The sequence below is a fragment of the Oncorhynchus mykiss genome, chromosome 3, assembly GCF_057628025.1.
Source record: "Oncorhynchus mykiss isolate SJ-2025 chromosome 3, ASM5762802v1, whole genome shotgun sequence".
NCBI classification, from domain to species: domain Eukaryota; kingdom Metazoa; phylum Chordata; class Actinopteri; order Salmoniformes; family Salmonidae; genus Oncorhynchus; species Oncorhynchus mykiss.
In genome coordinates this window covers 65,920,464-65,946,908 of record NC_143024.1, presented here as the reverse complement: position 1 = coordinate 65,946,908, position 26,445 = coordinate 65,920,464, and the positions used below count along the sequence as shown (strand labels likewise).

General features: G+C 43.5%; 1 protein-coding gene across 1 annotated transcript in view; it reads right to left on the bottom strand.

Annotated features, from left to right (window-relative positions):
• Window positions 1–614: 614 nt before the first annotated feature.
• LOC110520205 (parathyroid hormone 2 receptor-like) overlaps window positions 615–26,445 on the bottom strand; it is a 109,021-nt gene continuing 83,190 nt past the window's right edge. Inside the window, exons 9-13 of the mRNA XM_090229932.1 lie at window positions 18,952–19,018; window positions 14,450–14,544; window positions 12,496–12,634; window positions 2,610–2,651; window positions 615–2,375 (exon numbers count right to left, since the gene is read on the bottom strand). Coding sequence (XP_090086058.1) covers window positions 1,977–2,375; window positions 2,610–2,651; window positions 12,496–12,634; window positions 14,450–14,544; window positions 18,952–19,018 — 742 coding nt within the window. The 3' untranslated portion in view covers window positions 615–1,976. The remainder of the gene's footprint in view (window positions 2,376–2,609; window positions 2,652–12,495; window positions 12,635–14,449; window positions 14,545–18,951; window positions 19,019–26,445) is intronic.

Sequence of the window (26,445 nt, the reverse complement as noted above, 5' to 3'; positions counted from 1 at the left end):
CTATTTTATGTATCCATAAAGGCCTACTGTATGTATCCATAAAGGCCTACTGTATGTTTCCATATAGGCCTACTGAACAGTATGTATCCATACAGGCCTACTGTACAGTATGTGTCCATATAGGTCTATTGTTTATGTCCATAAAGGCCTACTGTATGTATCTATATAGGCCTATTGTATGTATCTATATAGGCATACTGTATGTATCCATATAGGCCTACTGTATGTATATATATAGGCCTATTGTATGTATCTATATAGGCATACTGTATGTATCCATAAAGGCCTACTGTATGTATATATATAGGCCTATTTTATGTATCCATAAAGGCCTACTGTATGCATCCATATAGGCCTACTGTATGTTTCCATATAGGCCTACTGAACAGTATGTATCCATACAGGCCTACTGTACAGTATGTGTCCATATAGGTCTATTGTTTATGTCCATAAAGGCCTACTGTATGCATCCATATAGGTCTACTGTACAGTATGTATCTATAAAGGCCTACTGTATTTATCCATAGAGGCCTACTGTATGTATCTATAGAGGCCTACTGTATGTATCTATAGAGGCCTACTGTATGTATCCATAAAGGCCTACTGTATGTATCTATATAGGCCTATTGTATGTATCTATATAGGCATACTGTATGTATCCATAAAGGCCTACTGTATGTATATATATAGGCCTATTGTATGTATCTATATAGGTCTACTGTACAGTATGTATCCATAAAGGCCTACTGTATGTATCCATATAGGCCTACTGTACAGTATATGTCCATATAAGCCTACTGTATATATCCATAAAGGCCTACTGTATACATCCATATAGGTATACTGTACAGTATGTATCCATAAAGGCCTACTGTATGTATCCATATAGTCCTACTGTATGTCTCTATATACTGTAGGCCTACTGTATGTATCCATATAGGTCTACTGTATGTATCTATATACTGTAGGCCTAATGTATGTTTTTATACCTGTACAGTATGTGATAGTCAGCTGTTTGTTCGGCACACAATTGTTAATAACCCATCCACAACCACTCAACACTCAATATGTGATAAAATGAAAATCTGAGGCCCACACCCGACCCAAACCTGCTAATATATAAATGTGCTGTAGGCTACAGTCAGAGATGGTAGAATTTTTTGGGGACAGGGGGTTAAGGTTTTTTCCCCCCTGATTTAGATATGTTTCTGCTTATATTTTCTGACATTTTGGTAGGCTATTTGTTAGCCAACTTGTCCATAGTTCGATACATGCAACTTCTCTCGTCATTAATATGTTACCCTTGAATACTATATAAACCCTTGCTCACCAAAATAATGTCATAAATCGATAAAATGAATGCTTCAATCTAGTTGACATCGGTAAAGTTCTCAGCGTCAGAGCAGACATTTAGAGAGCGGGGAGAAAATACAATAAACAAAAAAAAAGCTGGAAAGATTTCTGTGCAACATTTTCCAATGACATCAGTTTGACCAGTTGTAAGGAAATAGAAAGCTATGAAAATGACCCAACATGTTTCTGATATGATTTCAGTTCGGCTTGGATGCATTTTTTATGTGGTTAAAATACTATCAGCTTTTAGGACGCTGATAAATTTAGCACCTCTACAGATGGTATCTAACTGAATATTTGCATTCTCTCACAAACTGGTCTCAGAGCATTTCATATTACTCTGTATGTAGACGCTCGCGTTATACGCTAACCCATTCAATCCGACCCTTCATCCACACAATAATTAAGGACCCTAAACCCACCCGCCTTGCGGATATAACCACGGGGACTGCGGGTTATGAGTCAACCTGCACAGCACTAATACATTTGTATCTCTATGAATGTACATGCGGTTCCAAGTCTAGGGCCAGGAGTCTTTGGTCCCTGTTCCAAAGGCCTGGTGTTTTTCCCAGCCAAGATATATATTATAAATATTCAGGAAATCCTCCCGTATCTCCCCTTGTCTACAGCGTCTCCTCATCATCATCTGCGGTCATGCTACTGTTAAGTACAGGCAGCGTCTCCTTCAGAGAGATGTCATCCACCTGCTTGGCACTGTCCTCCTCTGGTTCCTCAGGGATGGAGGGGTGGAGGCTGTCTGGGTCTGAGTTACTAATGACGTAGCCAGGCAGGGTGGCATGGGTGCTGAGTGTAGGGGGTCCGTTGCTCCGGTAGACCTGGCTGGAGAAGAGGGTGGTGGATCGGGTGGCAGGGCCAATCCCGGCCAGCTGGGACTGGCTGATGGTGCTGTTGTTGAGCACTGTGAGCACCGAGCCGTAGCGGTACCTGCCACACACCACCGGACCTTTCCAGTCAAACGCCAGGTTCCAACGAGTCCACGTCTTTTTGATCTCTGCCTGGACCTTTGGGGGAGATGAGGAGAGGGTGAGGGGGAGAAAGAGGGTGTAGGTGGGGTGGTTGGGGAGGAAGATGGGAAGAAATAGAGAGGAAAAGGGTTGGGGGGAATCTTAGCCCTTGTTTCTCATATGTCGAAAGAACAGAGATCTAAGGAGCTGCTCTAGGGATGTTCTCAACCTAGAGATGTCTTATGTTGAAGTTACACAACTTATACAGAGTGTAAAATCATCCACACTCACCTCTCCATTGCAGTAGCAGTAGATGATGGATACAAAGAACCCCTGGAAGAGACAGAAGAGTGTGAGGTGAGAACCAATGTCATAAAGAAGATCAGTTTATTTCTGGGTTGCAGGGGCTTTGCAATTCAATGTTCATATTGTAAATCAATGGAAAGTGTGTAGCATTGGGGCTGCAGGTAACCTAGCAGTTAAGAACAGAATAGGTGAAACAATCTGTTGGTGTGCCTTGGATGAGAGCATCTGCTGTAAATCGCAAAGCCTTTGTCAATCTGGTGACATGTACAGAAAGTATTCACACTCCTTGACTTTTTCCACATTTTGTTGTGTTACAGCTTGCATTTTAAATGGATTCACAGTTTTACTGCAGTGGGCTAAATCAGGGTCACACAGAGTGATTCTTGGTAGTCTTAAACAAATCTACTTTGAAACAAAAGTATATACACCTCACACACATACTGTATTTAAGATATAAAGTAAGATATCATTTTGAGTTTGCATCCCAAAATGTTACACTTTATATACATCACAGAAGACTGAAATATAACCAAACTGTTTGTCTGATTTAAAAAATGTATTAGGTAATTATGAAATGATGAAAAATATTAAGAGCATTACACCCATGACGCCAAAGACGGCGCTTTTGGTCATCGACTGCAGGAAAGAGGAAGATGTAGATTTTGTCACAATAACCCATAATGTCAAAGTGGAATTATGCTATAAGACATTTTTACAAATTAATAAAAAATGAAAAGCTAAAATGTCTTGAGTCAATAAGTACTCAAAAAAAATGCTTAATAAGTCAGATAATAAGTTGCATGGACTACTGTAACTCTGTGTGTGTAACGTTCGTCGTTGGGAGAAAGAGAGGAGGACCAATGCGCAGCGTGGTAAGTGTTCATAGCTTTTAATGACGTATTTAAACACTGAACAAAACAATAAATAACAAATTAACAGTCCCGTAAGGTGAAAGACAAAAACTCTAAACAGGAAATAAGCACCCACAACTCAAAAGTGAAACCAGGCTAACTAAGTGTAACAGTACAAATTTAAACCGTCCCCTCACTGATTGAAACGCTATTTAGCGCCCACGCTAACTAAGCTAGCCGTTTCACATCTGTTACATAAGTATGGTTCTCAATCAGGGACAACGATTGACAGCTGCCTCTAATTGAGAACCATACCAGGCCAAACACAGAAATCCCAAATCACAGAATAAAGAACACAGACAACCCACCCAACTCACGCCCTGACCATACTAAAACAAAGACATAACAAAAGAACTAAGGTCAGAACGTGACAGTAACCCCCCCCCCCCCCCCCCCCAAAGGTGCGGACTCCTGCCGCAAAACCCGAACCTATAGGGGAGGGTCTGGGTGGGTGTCTGTCCGTGGTGGTGGCTCTGGCGTGAAACGTGGATCCCACTCCACCATAGTCTTTCTCCGCCTCTTTAACCGCCTCCGTGGCCTCTTTAGAGCGGCGACCCTCGCCGCCGACCTCGGACTGGGGACCCTAGCCACGGGTCCCGAATAGACGGGAGATTCCGGCAGCACCGGACAGGCGGGAGACTCCGGCAGCTCCGGAGTGAAGGGCGATTCCGGCAGCGCCGGAGTAACGGACGGCTCTGGCAGCTCCTGACTGGCAGGCGACTCTGGCAGCTCAGGACAGACGGGCGACTCTGGCAGCTCAGGACAGACGGGAGACTCTGGCAGCTCAGGACAGACGGGAGACTCTGGCAGCTCAGGACAGACGGGAGACTCTGGCAGCTCAGGACAGACGGGCGACTCTGGCAGCTCAGGACAGACGGGCGACTCTGGCAGCTCAGGACAGACGGGCGACTCTGGCAGCTCAGGACAGACGGGCGACTCTGGCAGCTCAGGACAGACGGGCGACTCTGGCAGCTCAGGACAGACGGGCGACTATGGCAGCTCAGGACAGACGGGCGACTATGGCAGCTCAGGACAGACGGGAGACTCTGGCAGCTCAGGACAGACGGGAGACTCTGGCAGCTCAGGACAGACGGGAGACTCTGGCAGCTCAGGACAGACGGGAGACTCTGGTAGCTCAGGACAGATGGGAGACTCTGGCAGCTCAGGACAGACGGGCGACTCTGGCAGCTCAGGACAGACGGGCGACTCTGGCAGCTCAGGACAGACGGGCGACTCTGGCAGCTCAGGACAGACGGGAGAGACTGGCAGCTCAGGACAGACGGGAGACTCTGGCAGCTCAGGACAGACGGGAGACTCTGGCAGCCCTGGACAGGCGGGAGCACCTGTAGGGAGGAGACGGAGAGACAGCCTGGTGTGGGGGGCTGCCACCGGAGGGCTGGTGCGTGGAGGTGGCACTGGATAGACCGGACCGTGAAGGCACACTGGAGGTCTCGAGCACCGAGCCTGCCCAACCCTACCTGGCTGAATGATCCCCGTAGCCAGGCCAGTGCGGCAAGGTGGAATAGCCCGCACTGGGCTGTGCTGGCGAACCGGGGACACCATGCGTAGGACTGGTGCCATGTACCCTGGCCCGAGGAGATGCACTGGAGACCAGATGCGCTGAGCCGGCTTCATGGCACCTGGCTCGATGCCCGCTCTAGCCCGGCCGATACGAGGCCCTGCAATGTACCGCACCGGGCTATGCCTGCACACGGGGGACACCGTGCGCCTCACGGCATAACACGGTGCCTGCCCGGGCCCTCTCTCTCCACGGTAAGCATGGGGAGTTGGCTCAGGTTTCCTACCTGACTTAGCCACACTCCCCGTGTGCCACACCCCCCAATACATTTTTGGGGCTGCCTCTCGGGCTTCCAACCGCGCTGCCGTGCTGCCTCCTCATACCACCGCCTCTCTGCTTTCGCTGCCTCCAGCTCTGCCTTGGGACGGCGATACTCTCCAGCCTGTGCGCATGGTCCCTTGCCGTCCAGAATCTCCTCCCATGTCCAGGAGTCCTGAGATCGCTGCTGCTGCCCGTTACCACGCTGCTTGGTCCTTTGGTGGTGGGTCATTCTGTAACGTTGGTCGTTGGGAGAAAGAGAGGAGGACCAATGCGCAGCGTGGTATGTGTTCATAGCTTTTAATGACGTACTATAACACTGAACAAAACAATAAATAACAAATGAACAGTCCTGTAAGGTGAAAGACAAAAACTCTAAACAGGAAATAAGCACCCACAACTCAAAAGTGAAACCAGGCTAACTAAGTATGGTTCTCAATCAGGGACAACGATTGACAGCTGCCTCTAATTGAGAACCATACCAGGCCAAACGCAGAAATCCTAAATCATAGAAAAAAGAACATAGAAAACCCACCCAACTCACACCCTGACCATACTAAAACAAAGACATAACAAAATAACTAAGGTCAGAAGGTGACAGTGTGCAATAATGGTATTTAACATGATTTTTTAATGACTACCCAACGCATACAATTATCTGTAAGGTCCCTCAGTCGAGCACTGACTTTCAAGCACAGATTCAATGACAAAGTTTGAGGTTTTCTAATGCCTCGCAAAGGGCACCTACTGGTAGAATATAAAAAGCAGACATTGAATATTCCTTTGAGCATGGTGAAGATATTAATTACTCTTTGGTTGGTGTATCAATACACCCAGTCACTACAAAGACACATACAAATATTCCAAAACATGCATCCTGTTTGCAGGAACTAAAGTAATATTGCAAAAATAATAAATAAATACATGTACTTTTTTATCCTGAATACAAAGCATTAAGTGTGGGGCAAATCCAACGCAACACATACAGTGCCTTTGGAAAGTATTCAGACCCATTTATTTTTTCCAAATGTTGTTACATTACAGCCTTATTGTAAAATGGATTTTTAAAATAATACATTTACAGCAATCTACACACATTACTCCATAATGACAAAGCGAAAACAGTTTTTTCAGAAAGTTTAGCAAATTTCTAAAAACAGAAATACCTTATTTAAATAACTATTCTGACCGTTTGCTATGAGACTCGAAATTGAGCTCAGGTACAACCTGTTTCCACTGATCATCCTTGAGATGTTTCTACAACTTGATTGGAGTCCACCTGTGGTAAATGGTAAATTCAATTGATTGGACATGATTTGGAAAGGCACACACCGGTCTATACAAGGTTTCAAAATTAACAGTTCATATCAGAGAAAAAAAACAAGCCTTGAGGTCGAAGGAATTGTCCGTAGAGTTCTGTGACAGGATTGTGTTGAGGCACAGACCTGGGGAAGGGCACCAAAACATTTCTGCAGCATTGACGGTCCCCAAGAACACAGTGGCCTCCATCATTCTTAAATGGAAGAAGTTTGGAACTACCAAGACCTTTCCAAGAGTTAGCCACCCGGTCAAACTGAGAAGGGCCTTGGTCAGTGAGGTGACCAAGAACCCAATGGTCACTCTGACAGAGCTCTAGAGTTCCTCTGTGGCGATGGGAGAACCTTCCAGACGGACAACCATCTATGCAGCACTCCACCAATCAGGCTTTTATGGGAGAGTGGCCAGACGGAAGCCACGCCTCAGTAAAAGGCAATTTGATAAATTAACACATATTTCTAAAAACCTTTTTTGCTTTGCCATTATGGGGTATTGTGTGTAGATTGAGGGTAACAATTAGTTAATACATTTTACAATATGACTGTAACGCAACAACATGTTGAAAAAGTCAAGGGGTCTGAATACTTTCCAAAGGCACTGTAACTGAGTACCACTCTTCATACTTTAAAGCATGGTGGTGGCTGCATCATGTTATGGGTATGCTTGTCACAGGTTTGACTTAAAATCTTCTTGAAAATCTATGGCAAGACCTGAAAATGGCTGTCTAGCAATGATGAAGAAGTAACTTGACAGAGCTTGAATAATTTTTAAAAAGAACAAATGGGCAACTATCGTACAATCAATGATTGCTGTAATCACTGCCAAAGGGGATTTGAACATGTATTGACTCAGGCGGTTGAATACTTATCTAATCAAACTATATTAGTGTTCCATTTTTCATTAATCGATTTTCAAATTACAGAGTATTTTGTGTAGATTGTTGACAAAAAATGACAATTTAATCCATTTTAATCCCACTTTGTAACACAACAAAATGTGGAAAAGTCATGGGGAGAGAATCATTTCGAAAGGCACTGTATTCCAGGGGGGAAAAGTGCCCTTCTCCCCTTTATTCTCTCTCTATTCAACACAACACAGACTTCTGAAATGCCATAAGAATGCATGAGATGTTTTGATGATACATATGTTTATTTCAACCTTCATTTCTCAAATCATCATTTATAGGAATCATCAATCATAAGAAAAGGTCTTGCATTGATCGGCATCCCTTCTGGTATATCTCACAGCCCATTAGATCTGTCCGTCTCTCTTTCAAATCTAGCCCTTTTCTCCACTCTTGCTTTCTTTGTGTAAGCAGCAACACCCTTTTGCTCTCGGTTAAGGTTGCAGATCTATTACAGTGGTTGGCTTTGCTGTAGACAGAGCTGAGGCAGGCATGTGACTTGCCTAGTAAGCAGAGAGCACTAAACTTGCAAAGAACACATGGTGTAATTTACACTCCTTTATCTCATCACCACATTGAGCTGATAAATAGAGAAACGGAATGATGAGTAAAACTAAAATATTGTCACACTGTTAGTTCTCTGCTGCCAATGACTGGAACGAACTGCAAAAATCACTAAAGCTGGAGACTCTTACCTCCCTCACTAGCTTAAAGCACCAGCTGTCAGAGCAGCTCACAGATCTCTGCACCTGTACATACCTCACCTGTAAATCAGCCCATCCAATCTACCTCATCCCCATACTGTATTTATTTATTTATCTTGCTCCTTTGCACCCCAGTATCTATACTTGCACATACATCTTCTGCACATTCTACCATTCCAGTGTTTAATTGCTATATTGTAATTACTTCTCCACCATGGCCTATTTATTGCCTTACCTCTCTTATCCTATCTCATTTGCACATGCTGTATATATCATTTTCTACTGTATTATTGATTGTATGTTTGTTATTTCCATGTGTAACTCTGTGTTGTTGTACGTGTCAAACTACTTTGCTTTATCTTGGCCAGGTCGCAGGTTGCAGTTGCAAATGAGAACTTGTTCTTATATTTCCCTCACTAACTTTAAACGTCAGCTATCTGAGCAGCTAACCGATCGCTGCAGCTGTACACAGTCCATCTGCAAATAACCCACCCAATCTACCTACCTCATCCTCATACTGTTTTTATTTACTTTCTGCTCTTTTGCACACCAGTATCTCTACTTGCACATCATCATCCGCTTATTTATCCCTCCAGTGTTAATCTGCTAAACTGTAATTACCATGACCTTTGAGCAAGGCACGTAACCCTAATTTCTCATGTAAATCACTCTGGATGAGGGTGTCTGCTAAACGACTAATGTTTTAATGTACGAAGGTTTCCACACTTCATATTGTGCTGTATGAAGAATAATGCCTCAGGGTAATGCAGCTATGATGTATGTAGAAACCGGAATAATATTAATGCCCTTTGCTAACTGGAGACAAGGGAAGGGAAAGATATTACAAAACACATCACAAACAAACGTGGAAACAAAACCAAATGGGAGGAAAGCTCTTATCCTCTGGGCAATTCCATAGAAAGACAACCAGACAAATAAGACAGTTCTACATTGTGCGAGGAAAGCCACGCTTTGTAGTCAAACAAAGTGTTTTTCCTTTTGCCTGAAGAACTACTATTAAAGATATATAACAAGGAGGCTAAGATGCGATGAGCAGCTTATGAGGATTAACCAGAGGTTTCTAATAATGCAGCTACCAAGCTGTCAGATGTAGCATTGCTCGTTAAAACAACAGCTTGGTGTCTCTATAATGAGCCACTTAAATCATTCAATTCAAAAGCATAAAAGTATGTTTTGAAGCTGAAATATTTCATTAGTAGAATGAGATGAAAATGCTTGGTGGTGAGCCACTACTAAGGCGTCCTACACACTATTACACTGTCTGGCACAGCTGTGATAAACTGACTGAAAACAGAAGGCTCTCATGTCTGACAGAGTAAAGCTGATCCGAGTGGATTTACCAAGAAGGCATTGAATGTTCCTGAGTGGCCTAGTTGCAGGTTTGACTTAAATTGGCTTAAATCTATGGTAAGACTTGAAAATGGCTGTCTAGCAATGATCAACAAGTAACTTGACAGAGCATGAATAATTTTTTCAAGAATAATGGGCAAATATTGTACAACCCAGGTTTATAAAGTTCTTAGAGACTTACCCAGAAAGATTCCGAGCTGTAATCGCTGTCAAAGGTGATTTTAACCTCTACGGGATGGGGTGTCCCTGTCCTGGGATGGTTGAGCTAACATGCACTAATGTGATTAGCATGACAGTTGTAAGTAACAGCAAACTTTCCAGGACATAGACATGTCTTATATGGGCAGAAAGCTTACATTATTGTTAATCTAACTGCACTGTCCAATATACAGTAGCTATTACTGTGAAAAAAATACCATGCTATTGTTTGAGGAGAGTGCACAGTTATGTACTTGAAAATGTATCAATTGACCAATTGGGCACATTTGGGCAGACTTGATACAACATTTTGAACAGTAATACAATGGTTCATTGGCTCAGTCTAGAACTTTGCACATACACTGCTGCCATCTAGTGGCCACAATCTAAATTGCTTCTAGACTCCTAAGTGATATAATGGCCTTTCCCTTGCATTTCAAAGATGAAATAGAAAATAGAAAATGAAAATGCATGTTTTTTTTCTTTCTATTACCTTTATCAGATGGTCAAATGGTATCAAGAATATGCATATCCTGAGTCCTGAGCTACAAGCAGTTAGATTTGGGTATGTCATTTTAGAACAAAATTGAAAAAAAGGGTCCGATCCTTCCACAAATCAGGGCTTTATGATGGAGTGGCCAGGCGGAAGCCAATCCTCAGTAAAAGGCACATGAAAGCCCGCTTGGAGTTAGACAAAAGGCACCTAAAAACTCTCTGACAATGAAAAACAAGATTTTATGGCCCGCTTTTTCAGCAGCAGGAACTCTGAGACTAGTCAGGATCGAAGGAAAGATGAACAGAGCAAAGTAGAGAGAGAACATAGATGAAAACCTGCTCCAGAGTGCTCAGGACCTCAGACTGAGACGAAGGTTCACCTTCCAACAGGACATTACCCTAAGCACACAGCCAAGACAACAGAGAAGTGGCCTCGGAACAAGTCTCTGAATGCCCTTGAGTGGTCCAGCCAAAGCCTGGACTTGAACCCGATCGAACATCTCTGGAGAGACTTGAAAATAGCTGTGCAGCGATGCTCCCCATCCAACCTGACAGAGCTTGAGAGGATCTGCAGAGAAGAATGGGAGAAACTCCCCAAATAAAGATGTGATTCAAATGCCATATGACAGACAGAGTGCAGCTGATCCAAGTGAACCTGATCTGTCACTAGCACATGGTCCGGAGAAGGACCTTCCCTGTCTTTATTGGCCTCAGCTAGACTCGGCTAGACAGGCAGTAGCAGGAGGGAAGGGAATCTCCCCACCTGCCTGAGGACCCTGTCAAACTGCACCAGTCTGAGTGAACTCAACGGAGCGAATGATACGTAGCGAATGCTACACAGCAAAGTAGCTTTCCCTGGTTCAGGTCAAGCTCCTGTTCCAACTTATTTTCGTGGGATACAACTTCAAAACTTTCTTTAAAAATTGGATCCTACTTTATTTAATTGGATACTGTTGTATCAGCTTTCGTAGCTACATGTACATTCAACCTTGAGGACCGGTTCTATTGTAGAATTCAAACTGTGTTCTTCAAGAAACAAAGAAAATGTGTAATATTTTTCCCTCATTTAATTTAGCGATTTGGCTTCAACTTTCAGGATATAGTGGCTTATTCTGCCACATTAGTAATTAAAGTAACTATTATGAGCTAGGCCTACAGAACACAGTAAACACCATCTTCCATTCACAGTGGATGCTATTCAAAAGGAATGATTTAGTACAGAATGTGATTGTAGGTGCCAAAAGAGGGTGGGACCCATATGTTATTGACACCACATTTTAGCCATTCTCATCCAGAGTGACTAACAGCGAGTGCATAATTGTTCATACTTTTGTGTATTGTTCCCCTGTGGGAATAGAACCCATAACCCTAGCGTTGCAAGCGCCATATTCTACCCAACCGAGCCACACATGACTTATCATATGATTCAGAGCCCATTATTAGCATTACCTGTAGGCCAGGGTTACTGTAAGTGTTGCTATTAGAGTACACTAAAGCAGACTCAATTTTATCAGTCCTAGTAGATTGGCTTTTCTTCAGGGAGAGGAATGCAGGACTAGAATAGAGTAAGAGTAATCTTTCACTATCACCTCAGTAGGAGTATCTCTAGTAGAAACACATTTTCCTCATTTTCCCCCAGGTACTGCATCATTTCTCATACAGGTCTAGACAGTGAGGGCCAGGGAGAGCCAAGGACAAAGATGATAATATAGAAAGTACAGTAGCAATCAGTTGTATTGATCCTCTCCCAATGCTTGTGGCAGAGTTTTGAATCGATTAAGTGTCATCGACCTGTGGTGATAGATAAAAGTAGAGTTGAAGAAGCTAAATCATAATTTCATTGCCTGATTATTTGTGATGAATGTTGGTGGGACCACAAACAGCCTCACTTCCCTCAGGTGAGAAATTATTTTTACAGAATAAAGTTCAAGGAGTGTTGAAAAGTAAAGTTCTCCCTGAAGTTATTGAAGTCTCCCTGAAATTGATAAAAATGTCTTCAACAAAATAAGTGTAATACACAAAAAACAAAGTGAAAGTATGCCAGCTTGATAAACCTGAGGGATGTGTACCTCACATCATACATGTCAAGTAACAAATGTAACAAATGACTAATTTTCAAAAGATAGTTAGTTACCTGGAAGGAGTTGAAGAAGAGCTCGAAGTACATCCTGACCTCCCAGCTGAGGCCCTGGAAGGTGTGAGGCATCCCCACAAACACAATGTAGTGGACCCCAAACACCAGCACCAGCACTAGGGTGGACTTAGCTAGCTTCCTGTGGATACAGACAAAAACAGAGGATAGGAGGGGATCACTTTGAGCAAGACAAGACGAGATGTAGAATTGCTGAATCTTTATCTCATAATAGGTCATTATCTGGGATGGAAGGTGATCAGTAATTGAAATCAGTAAAGCCCGACTTCAATGCAATTGTTTTTCTCACAAAAACAAAAGCTGAACATCACCAGTTTTTACATCACAGTGGATTCAGTCCTGACATCGACACTCACCAACAGTGTTTCAAGTTTCACAGATGGCCATTAGTCATTTCACATTTGCTGCCTTCTGATCTCCTCTCCAGAGGGGTCTCTGGTGGTTCTTCCCCTCAGATCTGTTCTGCATTAGTTATCTATCCAACCAATCTCCTGATCCATCAGTGAAAATGCCAATAAGCAACAAAATCTACCGTTAATTATAAAGCATTTTTAAATGGCATGTAGGCCGACGTTCTGATTGGAGAATGATGTAAATGGGTTGTAATGGCACATTTAGTTCAGTGCCTCGTATCAACAGGCATCATCAGTCATGCTACAGTTCAGTGAACACATGACTGACTCTCACAGCAGGGTTGACAGTCTCCAGCAGAGTGATGTTATCTGCGTGTGTGTGTTGTGCCTGTGCATGTGTGTAAATGTGCGTGTGTGTGCCTGTGCGCTCCTGTGTGTGTGTGTACGTCGGCATCAATGCCTGTGTGTGTGTGCAAACATGAGACATCCCTGGCATCATGTCAGCTGTTAACCGGCCACCTGGTGCCCAGCACTGCAATGTGGTACGCTGCTCAGCAGGGGAGGAGAGGCAGAACCAATTGATCACTGACTATTATTAAGTCTAGCAGTGACGTGGGGTTTGGCCCAACTGCGACCCTGGTGGAAACACTCTGGATCAGTCCCAAATGGCATCCTCTTCCCATTATAGTTCACTACTTTTGACCAGAGCCTATAGGGAATACTAGAGTGTCATTTGAGATGCACGCTCTGAATGAACCCCTGAATAACTATTACCTCCCCAACACACAGCCCTATCATTACAGCGGCTTTCAACATCCACTGTGGATGTTGTTTTTTACCATCATGGGTAATAACAACAAGGCTGATGAGTACATTTTCTAAATGTAAGGATATAGTTAGTACTAAGTATAGGAATTCAACATCCAAATATTATATGGATAAATATGGATAAAATCATAAGACTTTGGGCCAGGGGCAGACTTTCTCAAAGCATAATGTTCAATTAAGCTTAATTGGTTTTGGTCAAATACACACTGGTACCATAAGTTCCCTGAGGCCTAGAATAAAGAAGTTGAAGGCATGGACCTTGCCTGAGGCATGCTCTTCTGTATGCTTTATGACGTATCATCCTATTTTGTCATGTTAAAGGAGGCACAGAGGAGATTTCAGACAGAACTTGAATTGTAAACTAGAGGCAAGACATTTTACACCCTAGACAAAATGTACACCAATCAAGTTATTTTCAAAAGGGAACATGAAAGGAGGAACAAAAGGTCAAATCAAATACAAAACAAAATGCAGAGCAGAGTAAATAGCATATTTAATTTCAAATGTGCAACTCTACAGCCTAAAACACATTGTGCATTTAGAAATAATTCAAGGTAGAATGCCTTCTCTACAGTTGACTTTCATTGTGAAATTCAATTTCACATTTGAATCCATAGATATTAGTAGGTCCTTACAGACATCTTACAGAAATATTTTTCACTAACTGTAAATCGCTCTGGATAAGAGTGTCTGCTAAATGACTAAAATGTAAATGTAAATCTGTGCCAATGTCACTGTGACATTGATCTACCCACCTGTACTGTTTTCTTGTGTCGTATCTCCCTGCATTGGTCTCCCTGATCTTTGTCGCCAGCACTCGCACAATGTTCACAAAAAGGATAAAGTTGAGCTGAAAGGACAATTGGAAAAAGTTCTAATTAGCCGAGCCAGAGATACTAGACACTTCATTGCAGAGAGTACAACTCCTCTGCTTGAAACTAATTGCCTCACTTCTTTAATCTCGTCTCAATTCCCTGAAAATACTATTTTCCTAGCACTTCATATCTCTTTATAATCCCATTATAGAGAAAATGGGTTTAACTGTCAGGAGGCAGTTGATAGATTATAGACCATACAGTGGATGCACTGAAAACACAGGTTCTATCTACCATGTGAATGTACAGTGCAGTACCTTCGGAAAGTATTCAGTCCCCTTGACTTTTTCACGTCACAGCCTTATTATAAAATGTATTAAATCATTTGTTTTTTCCCTCATCAATGCACACACAATACCCCATAATGACAGGTTTTTAGAAATGTTTGCAAATGTATGAAAAAAATAAAATGGAAATATCACATTGACATAAGTATTAAGACTCTGTACTCAGTACTTTGTTGAAGCACCTTTGGAAGCAATCAGAGCATCAAGTCTTCTTGGGTATGATGCTACAAGCTTGGCACACCTGTATTTGGGGAGTGTCTCCCATTCAGCATCGCTGGACAGCTATTTTCAAGTTTCTCCAGAGATGTTCAATCGGGTTCAAGTCCAGGCTCTGGTTGGGCCACTCAAAGACATTCAGAAACTTGTACCGAAGACACTCCTGCATTGTCTTGGCTGTGTGCTTAGGGTCGTTGTCAAGTTGGAAGGTGTACTTTCGCCCCAGTCTGAGGTCTTGAGCGCTCTGGAGTAGGTTTTCACCAAGGATCTCTCTGTACTTTGCTCCGCTAATATTTTCCTCGTTCTTGACTAGTCTCCCAGGCCCTGCCGCTGAAAAACATCCCCACAGCATGATGCTGCCACCACCATGCTTCACTGTACGGATGGTGCCAGGTTTTCTCCAGACATGTCGCTTGGAATTCAGGCCAAAAAGAGTTCAATCTTGGTTTCATCAGACCAGAGAATCTTGTTTCTCATGGTCAGAGTCCTTTAGATGCCTTTTGGCAAACTCCAAGTGGACTGTCATGTGCGTTTTACTGAGGAGTGGCTTCCGTTTCGCCACTCTACCATAAAGACCTGATTGGTGGAGTGCTGCAGAGATGGTTGTCCTTCTAGAAGGTTCTCCCATCTCCACATAGGAAATTTGGAGCTCTGTCAGAGTGACCATTGAGTTTTTGGTCACCTCCCTGACCAAGGCCCTTCTCTCCCAATTGCTTATTTTGGCCGGGCTGCCAGGTCTAGGAAGAGTCTTGGTGGTCCCAAACTTCTTCCATTTAAGAATGATGGATACCACTGTGTTCTTGGACTTCAATACTTTTTTTGGTACCCTTCCCCAGATCTGTGCCATGACACAATCCTGTCTCTGAGCTCTACGGACAATTCCTTCGACCTCATGGCTTAGTTTTTGCTCTGACATGCACTGTCAACCGGGGGACCTTATATAGACAGGCGTGTGCCTTTACAAATCATGTCCAATCAATTGGATTTACCACAGGTGGACTCCAATAAAGTTGTAGGAACATCTCAAGGATGATCAATGGAAACAGGATGCACAAACCTGTTTTTGGTTTTGTCATTATAGGGTATTATGTGTAGATTGATGATGAAAATTTTTTTTTTAATCAATTGTAGAACAAGGCTGAAACGTAACAAAATATGGAAAAAGTCAAGGGGTCTAAATAACTTTCCGAAGGCACTGTATATATCATTACATAAAGCAATTCAGCACAAGTACGAGTGTGAGTTATATAACTCCAAATCTAATATAAGGGAGACTATAGGCTTTGTAATGGGCTTCAAGGAATGTTCCGAGTGTTGGGGCAGCATTCGATTCCAAACTCAAAAATATACCTGACTCATAAACGAAATCAGGTCAATGTTCCATTTATGATGAATGATCGTTTCTCTCTGAGGAAAACCTCTCAGTGACTGGTGAGAATAGCATTAAGAAAAGTATTACTTTGGACATATGTGGCAATCAGTTGAATGCCTTTGCCACAATAGAATTAAATAATTGGAAAAATGCAAATTGTCGTTTATGTATTTAGGCATTTCGTTCTGAGAGGGCTTTTGGATTTGGGTTCCTAATGAAACCTAACATCCATTAAACACCATTCTATCACTTTGCATGAGAAACATCATGGCAATATGAATACAAAACACATTCAACAGTAGTCTCATTTTAGAGTGATTGGTTATTGTGCCATCCATTGCAGTGGGAACAGACTGCAATGGATGGAATTTTAATTTTAATCTCAACCATCTTGGTGAGACTGTTGGGGCTTAATTTGTTTTACCATTCATGTAGCGTGTATATGTAACTAATGACATCTAGACAAGATATATGATCGGCCTTTGACAGCCCATTCTCACCATGTGAGTGAGAATGTTTTCCAAATCCCATACTGGAGAGCTAGCCAGCCCTGAACTAGCACACTTTCATTCAAATATTCAACTTCTCTAACTATTTAACTAAAAAGTATTCTCCCTGGACCATAATTAAATGACGAGTAGCGGGGCTGGACGGAAAGCCTTCAGACCCAGAACCAGTATATTCTCAGAACATATATAATATTTTCAGACAACCAATCTCAACCTCAGTTCATTCCTTCCAGACAGATTATTTTATTACGTCCCAAATGGCACCCTATTTGTTTTATAGTGCACTACTTTTGACCAGGTAAAAATGGAACAGGATGTCATTTGGGATTTAACCTTGATCTCTTATTCATTCCACCTTACTTATAGATTCAGATCACCCTCCTCAGATCCCAATCACTTCATACTCCTTCATTTCAAATCAGTGTAATTGTATACATTCCCTCCAGTCTCAGACCCAAAGGGAACAGAGACTGAGACCAAAGCTGCTTACCGGCAGGAAGGATGGGAGAACAACTGATTAAAACAGACAGCCACGAGGCAAAATACATTTTAATGTAACATTTAACAACGCACCTGCTTTAGAATACATAGTTTGGCTGATCGAGTAAGTGAAATGTGAACAGAAACAACATAAGGATTTAAATTATGTACAGTATGTTATTAATCCTACATGATCCGATCGGGCATTGTGAACTCCCATCGCAAAGGATAACACTTCAAAGTCAGTCAGACGGTCAGTGGAGTGGAAGCTGCAACTGGCAAATTGGCTCTTATGATAAGATACTGTAAGTGTGCCTCCAAAGGAGTTACAATTGCTCACATCGCAGTCTGCATATGATTTCCCAGAGTTAACACAGAGATGGCGGGGAAATGGGAGGCAGAGTTGAATGTTTAAACTCCATCAAAATCGATTATATTTTGCCAGAGTGCAATTTTCTTCCAGTTAAAGATTCTCAAATTTCACTAGCTGGCTTCATTCATGCGAGAGACCCCCATAGACAGTGTAAGAAGCAGACATCGTCATACTGTGTCTGAAACAACTTCGCTTGGTGATGGTTCTCAGCAGGCAGATCTGTGTGTCTAATCTTTAAAGCTCCCGATAACCCACACACTGACAAAAAAGTAGGTCGTCTGAACTAAATAAATACTGAGGCTGTAAACATACAGTATATACTTCATTGGTTGTCTATATTTTCTCCCAAGGATTTGTGTGCACTGTAGTCATAATTATAAAGTAAGAACAACTCTATAACAAAGGTTTGAACCAATCAGTGAATCAAATTACACAACAAGACTTACTAAACATCATAATCATTATGTGTATATTATATACTCATGCCTACGATAGACCTAAAGTCCCATTATATTCTGGGAATTTGAATGATCTCTCGCTATCCTCTTATCTCCATTTCCTGCCTCTCTCTGGCCTCTGTCCTGTAGTGTTCGCAATTGTAACACCATGGTCACCAAGGTCATTAGAGACTTCTGAGCTCATGTTGTCCCTGTCTGACATTCATTAGATGCTGCTCAGCTCCTTGTATGGATTTGCATATTAGTGACAATGTTGTTGTTATTTTTCTGGTAATGATATTATTAGACATTCGATTCCGACTGTCAGGGAAAGGAGATGTATTCTTATACTTCATTGTGGGTGTTATCTGCTGAATAATTGGTGGGATCGTCAGATAGGCACATGCACACATGTATACATGCACAAACGTACGCCCACACATACCCACACGTAAACAGACGCACACCTGCACACACGCACGAGAGAGAGAGAGAAAGAGCAATTATCATGTGAACTGAGTTTGCCTTTCCTGCTCTCATATCAGTCCGTGTCGCTGCCACAGGGGTGTTCAGCTGTGTATTATGAAACAGAGAGAAAAGTTAGGGGGGATAGTTGATCTATTTTCCTGAGGAAGCGTGTCATCCTTAAGCTGCACCAACCCTGAGACTGAGATTGCAGGCAAAAAGCAAAGCATTTCTCTGACTTACTCCGATGGCTGTCAGAATGGGAACCTGGTATATCCACTTAATGTTCCCAGCACTTAACTCCCAGCACCTAGAAAATAGGAGAGTAAAATAGATGGTTAAAAAAAGACAAACCATGAGGATAAAGTTAGAGGGAGTGAAGGAATAAATATGGGGGGATCAAAACAAAGAATTGGAAAGAGAAGTGGAGGGATGGAGAGAGTGAAAGAGGTGAAGAGAGAGAGAGATGCAGTGAGCTGGAGAAAGAGGAGAACTGCACTTAACATTCCTGGGATAGGATAATGAACTCCATTAAGAGACTCCTCCATATTCATTACAGTGACAGACAGGGCAGTTAAAGAGAGCTCCATTGAGTTCCATCAGGGCCAATGGCAAAGGCTATGCCTGCCTACCCATTCAATGTGAGAACGTGTTTAGCTTATTCTGTCAAATGTTTGTTTACCCGCTATTTGAGCACACTTAATCCAGTTAGGGGTGTTTACTTCATGAATCGCAGAACGACAAGCTCTGAAAATAAAACACCCATCCAAAGTGGAGTCATGCTGAGAACCAAGGGAGATTCTGGGTAGACATTCCGCTAACATGAGTTGGAAGGTTTTTGAACACACATTAGATAGGAAGCTGTTTGAAAAAGTCTGCAAAAGTCTTATTTTCACTCCAAAAATGTGCCACATTTAGGTATGATAGCTAGCCATAATTGGAAATTGTAGGCGATTTGAGGTATTCAACCTTGCAGTTGTGTTTTTTCTGCACTGAGCAGCAGTGTGTCTCAAATGGACAGTTGACACTTGATTTAGAACTAGGCGGTCTCATTTAAAACTGACAGTGAAGCTGGCTGCAAGTAATCCATGACAGAAAAATCCTTAAAGATGGAATCCGCAGCAGGGGGAAACAGCGCCACTGGCCGCCCCAACACAAACAATGATGTTCGAGGGGGAAAACAGCGTTTGTTGTTTGTTGTAATATCGCAAACAGATGTGGCTGTTTCACCATTAAGGATTCTATCTTTAATGTATTGTTAACTATGATGATCTAAAAAGGTTGTGTATTAAGTACATCATCTATAAACATACCAAGAACTTATCCATTTACACAGCCTTGTTCAAAAGCTGGCTCTTTTTCTAAATGATTGCCCTTTCTACAAATGCTTACTCTCTTAAGGTTGCTTACTGAGAGAATAATTGATGAAAAAACATTGAGAGAGAGAGAGAGAGAGAGAGAGAGAGAGAGAGAGAGAGAGAGAGAGAGAAATAATATAGCCCAGGGTGTCATTTAGGTTTAAATAAATATAAAGCAAGCACTTTCAGATTTCCTCAGCTAACATTTGCAGCAGGAGGCCAATTCCCCGCTTCGGTCCTTAATTAAGGAAGGTGCTAAGTAACAGCAGGGAAAAATTAATTTCCATGACTAATAGACAAGCAGAATAGGATTCATATTCCTTTTGGGATATTTATGTAAGCTTGTGTGATGATAACTGCCTTGACACTCACTGTAGGGCACAAACCAGCTATTTTGTTTAGCTATTTGGCTACAGGTAAACTGTGTGACCCTTAAAAGGGGGCTTAGACCCCTCAGTTGAAACTTTTCCGACTAGTTTTATGTTCCTATATGTCATTTAGCAGAGGCCCTTATCTAGAGCGACTTACAGGATCAATTAGGGTTAACTGCCTTGCTCAAGGGCACATCGACAGAGCACACACACCTTGTTGGCTCGGGGATTTAAACCGACGACGTTTCAGTTACTGGCCCAATGCTCTAACCACTAGGCTACTTGCCGCCCTGGCGTGAAATCTGTATCTCCACTGCACTGTATCAGCACCATGGACAGAATGTGGAGTGTGTGTGCGTGTGTGTAGGGGTGCTATGGAAAGTCACTGGGTGGTTATGTATGACTCCTTTTTTGTTTTCATAAAAAGTGAGAAAAACGCTGGTAGGCTATGTGAATAATGTGATATAATTATCTTGCTTTAAAAAGCATTAGCTCTAAGCACCTACAGCACCCGATGTCACATGAAGCCCAAAAAGATCATCAACGACATCAACCACCCGAGCCACGGCCTGTTCACCATCCAGAAGGCAAGGTGGTCAAAGCTGGGACCGAGAGACTGAAAAACAGCATCTATCTCAATCAGACTGTTAAATAACCATCACTAGCCGGCAACCATCCGGTTACTCAACCCTGCACCTTAGAGGCTGCTGCCCTATATACATAGACATGAAATCACTGGTCACTAGTTACTTCAATAATGTTTACATGCTGCTTTACTCATTCCACTCCGACATTGCTCGTCTTAATATTTATATATTTCTTAATTCCATTCTTTTACTTTTAGATTTGTGTGTATTGTTGTGAATTGTTAGATACTACTGCACTGTTGGAGCTAGGAACACAAGCACTTCGCTACACCCACAATAACATCTGCTAAATATGTGTATGTGACCAATAAAATGTGATTTGATTTGATTTGAGAGCAATGAACAGCAGTAGCAGCATCAAACCACCAAAGCCTCTGCCAAGCCCAGCAGCGATGAAGCTGTTGAGCTCCAGCTAGCTCTGCGTACCACCCCCCATTATCCTGGCGCTGCCAGGATAATTGCTCCACAGCCCCCTCCACCTCCAACCGTTCCTGACGATCTTGGAACAGAAGAGCATCCTACCCTAGCTGCATGTTTTCTGTCCAAAAACATTTATTAGCAACCGATTCATAGGAAGAGAGTGGCTGGAATACTCGCATTTTGCAGATGCAGCACTTTGTTTCCCATGTCGAAAGTTCTGTATTGGGTCCAATGCTAATACAGACAAGGCCTTCACCCAAGCTGGAAATTCTAACCGGAAGCGGATGCGATTCATAGTACCAAAGGATTCGCTAGGCACGCATAAAGCCAGGAGCATTTGTAATGCACTGCACTATTGAAAGAAAAACAAGTTCAAAGTGCTATGGGAACTGAGGTATCGACACTTGTTAAGGTTTGGGCAACTGGCAAGAAATTGCATGCATTTGTCGGCGATTGTGGACATTATTGAGTAACTTGTTTTAAACCAGCAACCAATGAGAGGGACATTGGACGTGATAAAGTCCAGAGGGGAGGCGGACAGGGGACTTTCTATGTCTACGACCAATCATATTCTCCTGAAGAAAATGAAACTCGCCCAACGGGCCAATGGATGCCAAGCCCTACATCAGAAGCCCCGCCTTCCTGGCAATAATACCAGGGCTCGCATTAATTTCCTCAATTCAGTACCACTCTTCAGTGAGACCAAACCCCTGATGGCGCAGGGCAAAAATATGTTAAACCTCGTTCCATCCTTCAGAGTTCTATTCATAATTGTGCCTTCGCTTTCAATCGGTCCTCCTGTATTGTTGGTCCCGTGTTTTGGGACATAGATGTGGACATCCGCCAGGCTCAGGAGAGGGAACCTGCTCCTGCCACCAGCCCTCTATAGCGCATCTATGTCCTCACAGGGGTGAGAGATCGGTTGTTGACCTGGGCACACACATCCCTCGCTGCTGGACACCCAGGTATCACCCGCACCACTCACTCCCTTTCTGCGAAATACTGGTGGCACACTTTGGCACAGGACGTTGCACACTATGTCAATTTATGTTCAGTATGTACTCAATCTAAATCTTACCGGTGCGCTCCAGCAAGAACTCCTTCCCCTTCCCGTGCCTCAGCGTCCCTGGTCTCATCTGTCTACTGATTTTGTCATTGATCTCCCCTCCTCTGATGGCTTCACCACCATTTTGGTGGTTGTGGACAGATTCTCAAAATCATGCCGTTTCATCCTTCTCTCTGGTCTCCCTACCACTCTCCAGGTCGCTGTGGCACTGTTCCAGTAGGTCTTATGACACTATGGTATCCCGGAGTATATCGTCTCCGATCGTGGCCCCCAATTCACATTACATGTTTGGAAGGCTTTCATGGAGAAGCTGGGGGTCATGGTCAGCCTCACTTCCGGGTACCGGCCTCAATCTAACAGGCAGGTGAAGAGGATGAACCAGGAGCTAGGGATGTTCCTGAGGAGTCACTTCCAGGACCGACAGGTGGATTGGGCCCTATTTCCTTCCTTGGGCTGAATTCATTGCAACACACTTCCACCAGGCAGACTCCCTACCAGTGTGTTCTGGGTTATTAGCCGGCCCTGGCTCGGTGGACTCCGAGCTAGACCGAAGCTCCTGCAGTGGACGAATGCTTCAGGTGCACAGAAGAGGTATGGAACAATGCCCACGAGACTCGAGCGCCCCGTCCGCCGTCAGAAAGGGCTCTCCACCAGGAACCTCCCACTCCACCTGCCTTGTAAGAAGCTGAGTCCCAGGTTTGTAGGGCCGTTCCCCGCTAACTACCGGATCTCACCATCTTTTCATGTTTCCCTACTCAGGCCGGTGGTTCCTGGTCCCCTGGCTGATCCCGTTCCTCACAACACCCCCCGACACCCCTCCGCCTCCCTTGGACATTGAGGGGAGCCCCGCCTATGCCGTCAGATCACTCCTAGATGGCGCTGCGTTCTGAGTTCCAATGGACGACATTCTAGATCCCAACATCATCCAAGAATTCCCCCTTTGCCATCCGGACCGGCCTGCTCCTCGCCCTTGGGGCCGTCGTCGTCCTCGCGCCGGGGGGGGGGGGGGGGGTTGATGTAGTACTCATGTCTACTCCCCCTCTCCGGCGCTCAACGTCAGCAGAGATGCATTCTGGGTGTCACGTAAACATCTGTCAGAACAAAGATGTTAAACAAAATGAGGTGAAGGGATCTTTCAAGTAAACTTCCAGAAGGGAAGTGAATGATGTTGTCAAGTCTACTCCCGCTCCCCCTCTCCGGCGCTCAATGTTGCCAGACTACTAACCACCGGTCCTGGCAACCAATCTATAAGCACACCTGCGTCTCATCATCAGTCACACCTGGACTTCATTACTCCATGATTACTTACCCTTTATATAACACTCTTTTGTTATTAGGTAGTATTGGTTATTTTTTCTTTTTTCTTTTTGACTTGTTTTCTATCGTTCTATGTTCGTTATTATTAAATTCACCAATGGCACCTGCTTCCTGACTCCCTGCATCGACATTAAAGATGGTAGAAGACACACTCCCAGCAATATGAATACTGCAGACCAAACTCATCTTGTCTCCTCTTATCTTCGTTTGACATGAAAAAACAAATATGGTGGCAAGCACACACTATCTATCGTCAGATTACTTTCAAATTTTTAGAAAGTGTTTTACTCTATTATTTTTATCAATGGTGAGCTCACCCGTGATGATATGAGTTTCAGAAGAAAGTCCTTTGTTTCTGGTCAATCGAACCCATAAATGCTGATGCTCCAGATACTCAACTAGTCTAAATAAGGCCAGTTTTATTGCTTCCTTAATCAGGACAACAGTTTTCAGCTGTGCTAACATAATTTCAAAAGGGTTTTCTAATGATCAATTATCCTTTTAAAATGATAAACTTGGATTAGCTAACACAATGTGCCATTGGAACACAGGAGTGATGGTTGCTGATAATGGGCCTCTGTACACCAATGTAGATATTCCATTAAAAAATAAGCTACATTAACAATGTCTACACTGTAGTTCTGATCAATTTGATGTTGTCATGTTCGTAGTATTGATGAGACCAAGGCGCAGCGTGATATGAATACATACTTATTTTAATAAAGAAAGAACACTAAACAAACTAACAAAACGAACGTGAAGCTGACAGGCAACTACACATAGACAATAACCCACAAAACCAAAACGATAAACAACTGCCTCTGATTGGGAACAACTTCAGGCCACCATAGACCTACATTACCTAGACATACAAAAAACCCATAGATATACAAAAACCCTAGACAGGACAAAGACACACATGCCCACCCCTGTCACACCCCAACCTGACCAAAATAATACATAAAACATAGATAACTAAAGTCAGGGCGTGACAGATGTTATTATAATGGACAAAAAAAATAGCTTTTCTTTCAAAAACAAGGACATTTCTTAGTAACCCAAAACTTTTGAAGGGTTTTTACCCCCTTTTTCGCCCCAATTTCAATCTTGTCTCATCGCTGCAACTCCATAATGGGCTCAGGAGGCAAAGGTCAAGTCATGCATCCTTGGAAACATGACCAGCCAAACCGCACTTCTTAACACCCACCCGCTAAACCCAGAAGCCAGCTGCATGTGCTGGCAGAAACACCTGACACCAACTGACAACCAAAGTCAGCCTGCAGGCACCCAGCCCACCACAAGGAGTCACTAGAGCACGATGAGCCAGGTAAAGCTCCCCCTCCAGCCAAACCCTCCCCTAATCCAGATGACACTGGACCAATTGTGCACCACCCTATGGGACTCCCGGTTAAGGCCAGTTGTAATACAGCCCAGGATTGAACCCGGGTACATAGTGATGCCTCTAGCACTGCGATGCAGTGTCTTAGACCGCTGCGCCACTACGGAGGCTGGAAAATGTGTTTTTTTATGTCATGCTTGTTTTCATTTCCACCACTCTTGACAACCATGTGTCTGAACGTGGGGAAGGAACTGTGTTTATTATTCCCACACCTAGATGATACTGCACTCTCGATACCCCTGAATAATCTGCTTTCGTGGTACTGCCGTTCTGATCCCCGGCCCACACTGGGTTTGGGGACTTCGGCAACTAGTAACTTGTCATCATTGACCGAGCCACTTGTGAGCACTGTTGCCACAGTTAATGCTTGGGCAGGAGGACCCAGAGAACACGCCCCCTCCCCTGGCCTCCAGCTAGGGTCGCAAGGTCTGCTACACTCCCCGCACCATGGAAGAATCTGCTTTCACCATGCTCTCCTTCAACCCAGACATCTGCCTTTGCCCAGAAGCACCAAGATGGTCATAAACTGACCTTGAAGCCACCCCCTGGCCCGGGGAAACCCGCTTCTGGCCTGGACCCTTTCCTTCATGCCTCGGGAACTGCCGAGATGCCTCCGCAAAGGATTTTCATGGGAAAAGTCACGGAAGAGCTGCGTCCTGTTTATGTTTCTCCTCGAAATGGCAAGTAAGTACTCCATAGCCGAGCCAAACAACCTTGCTGGGGAAACTGGCTCATTCAAATATTGCAACCCCTTCTCCTCCATACCCTCTACATTCATGAACTCACCATAACCTGGTAGCACCAGATGGCTAAATGAAGAGAATCCCAGGAAATATTTTTGAACTTACTCTTGGCCATCTTACTCAAGCACTGGCTACACAAGCAGAGCAGAAAGTAGTGAGCTTTTAACAAACACAAAAAACAATACCAAGACCAAACTCGCAACATCTAGGGGGACGAGTACGCTCTCCCCACTAACAGACACCTAAGTCGGAGCTGAATCTAGTCTTCGAGTACTTAAAAAGTGTTTAAATTGCTTGACACATTCTTCCTTCAGGCGAGCTGAAGAGCGAAGAATTAAGGTAATGAATTATAGCCAGGAAGGCGGGGCTTCAGAGGGCAGGCTCAGCATTGAATGGCCTGTTGGGTGTGATTTGAG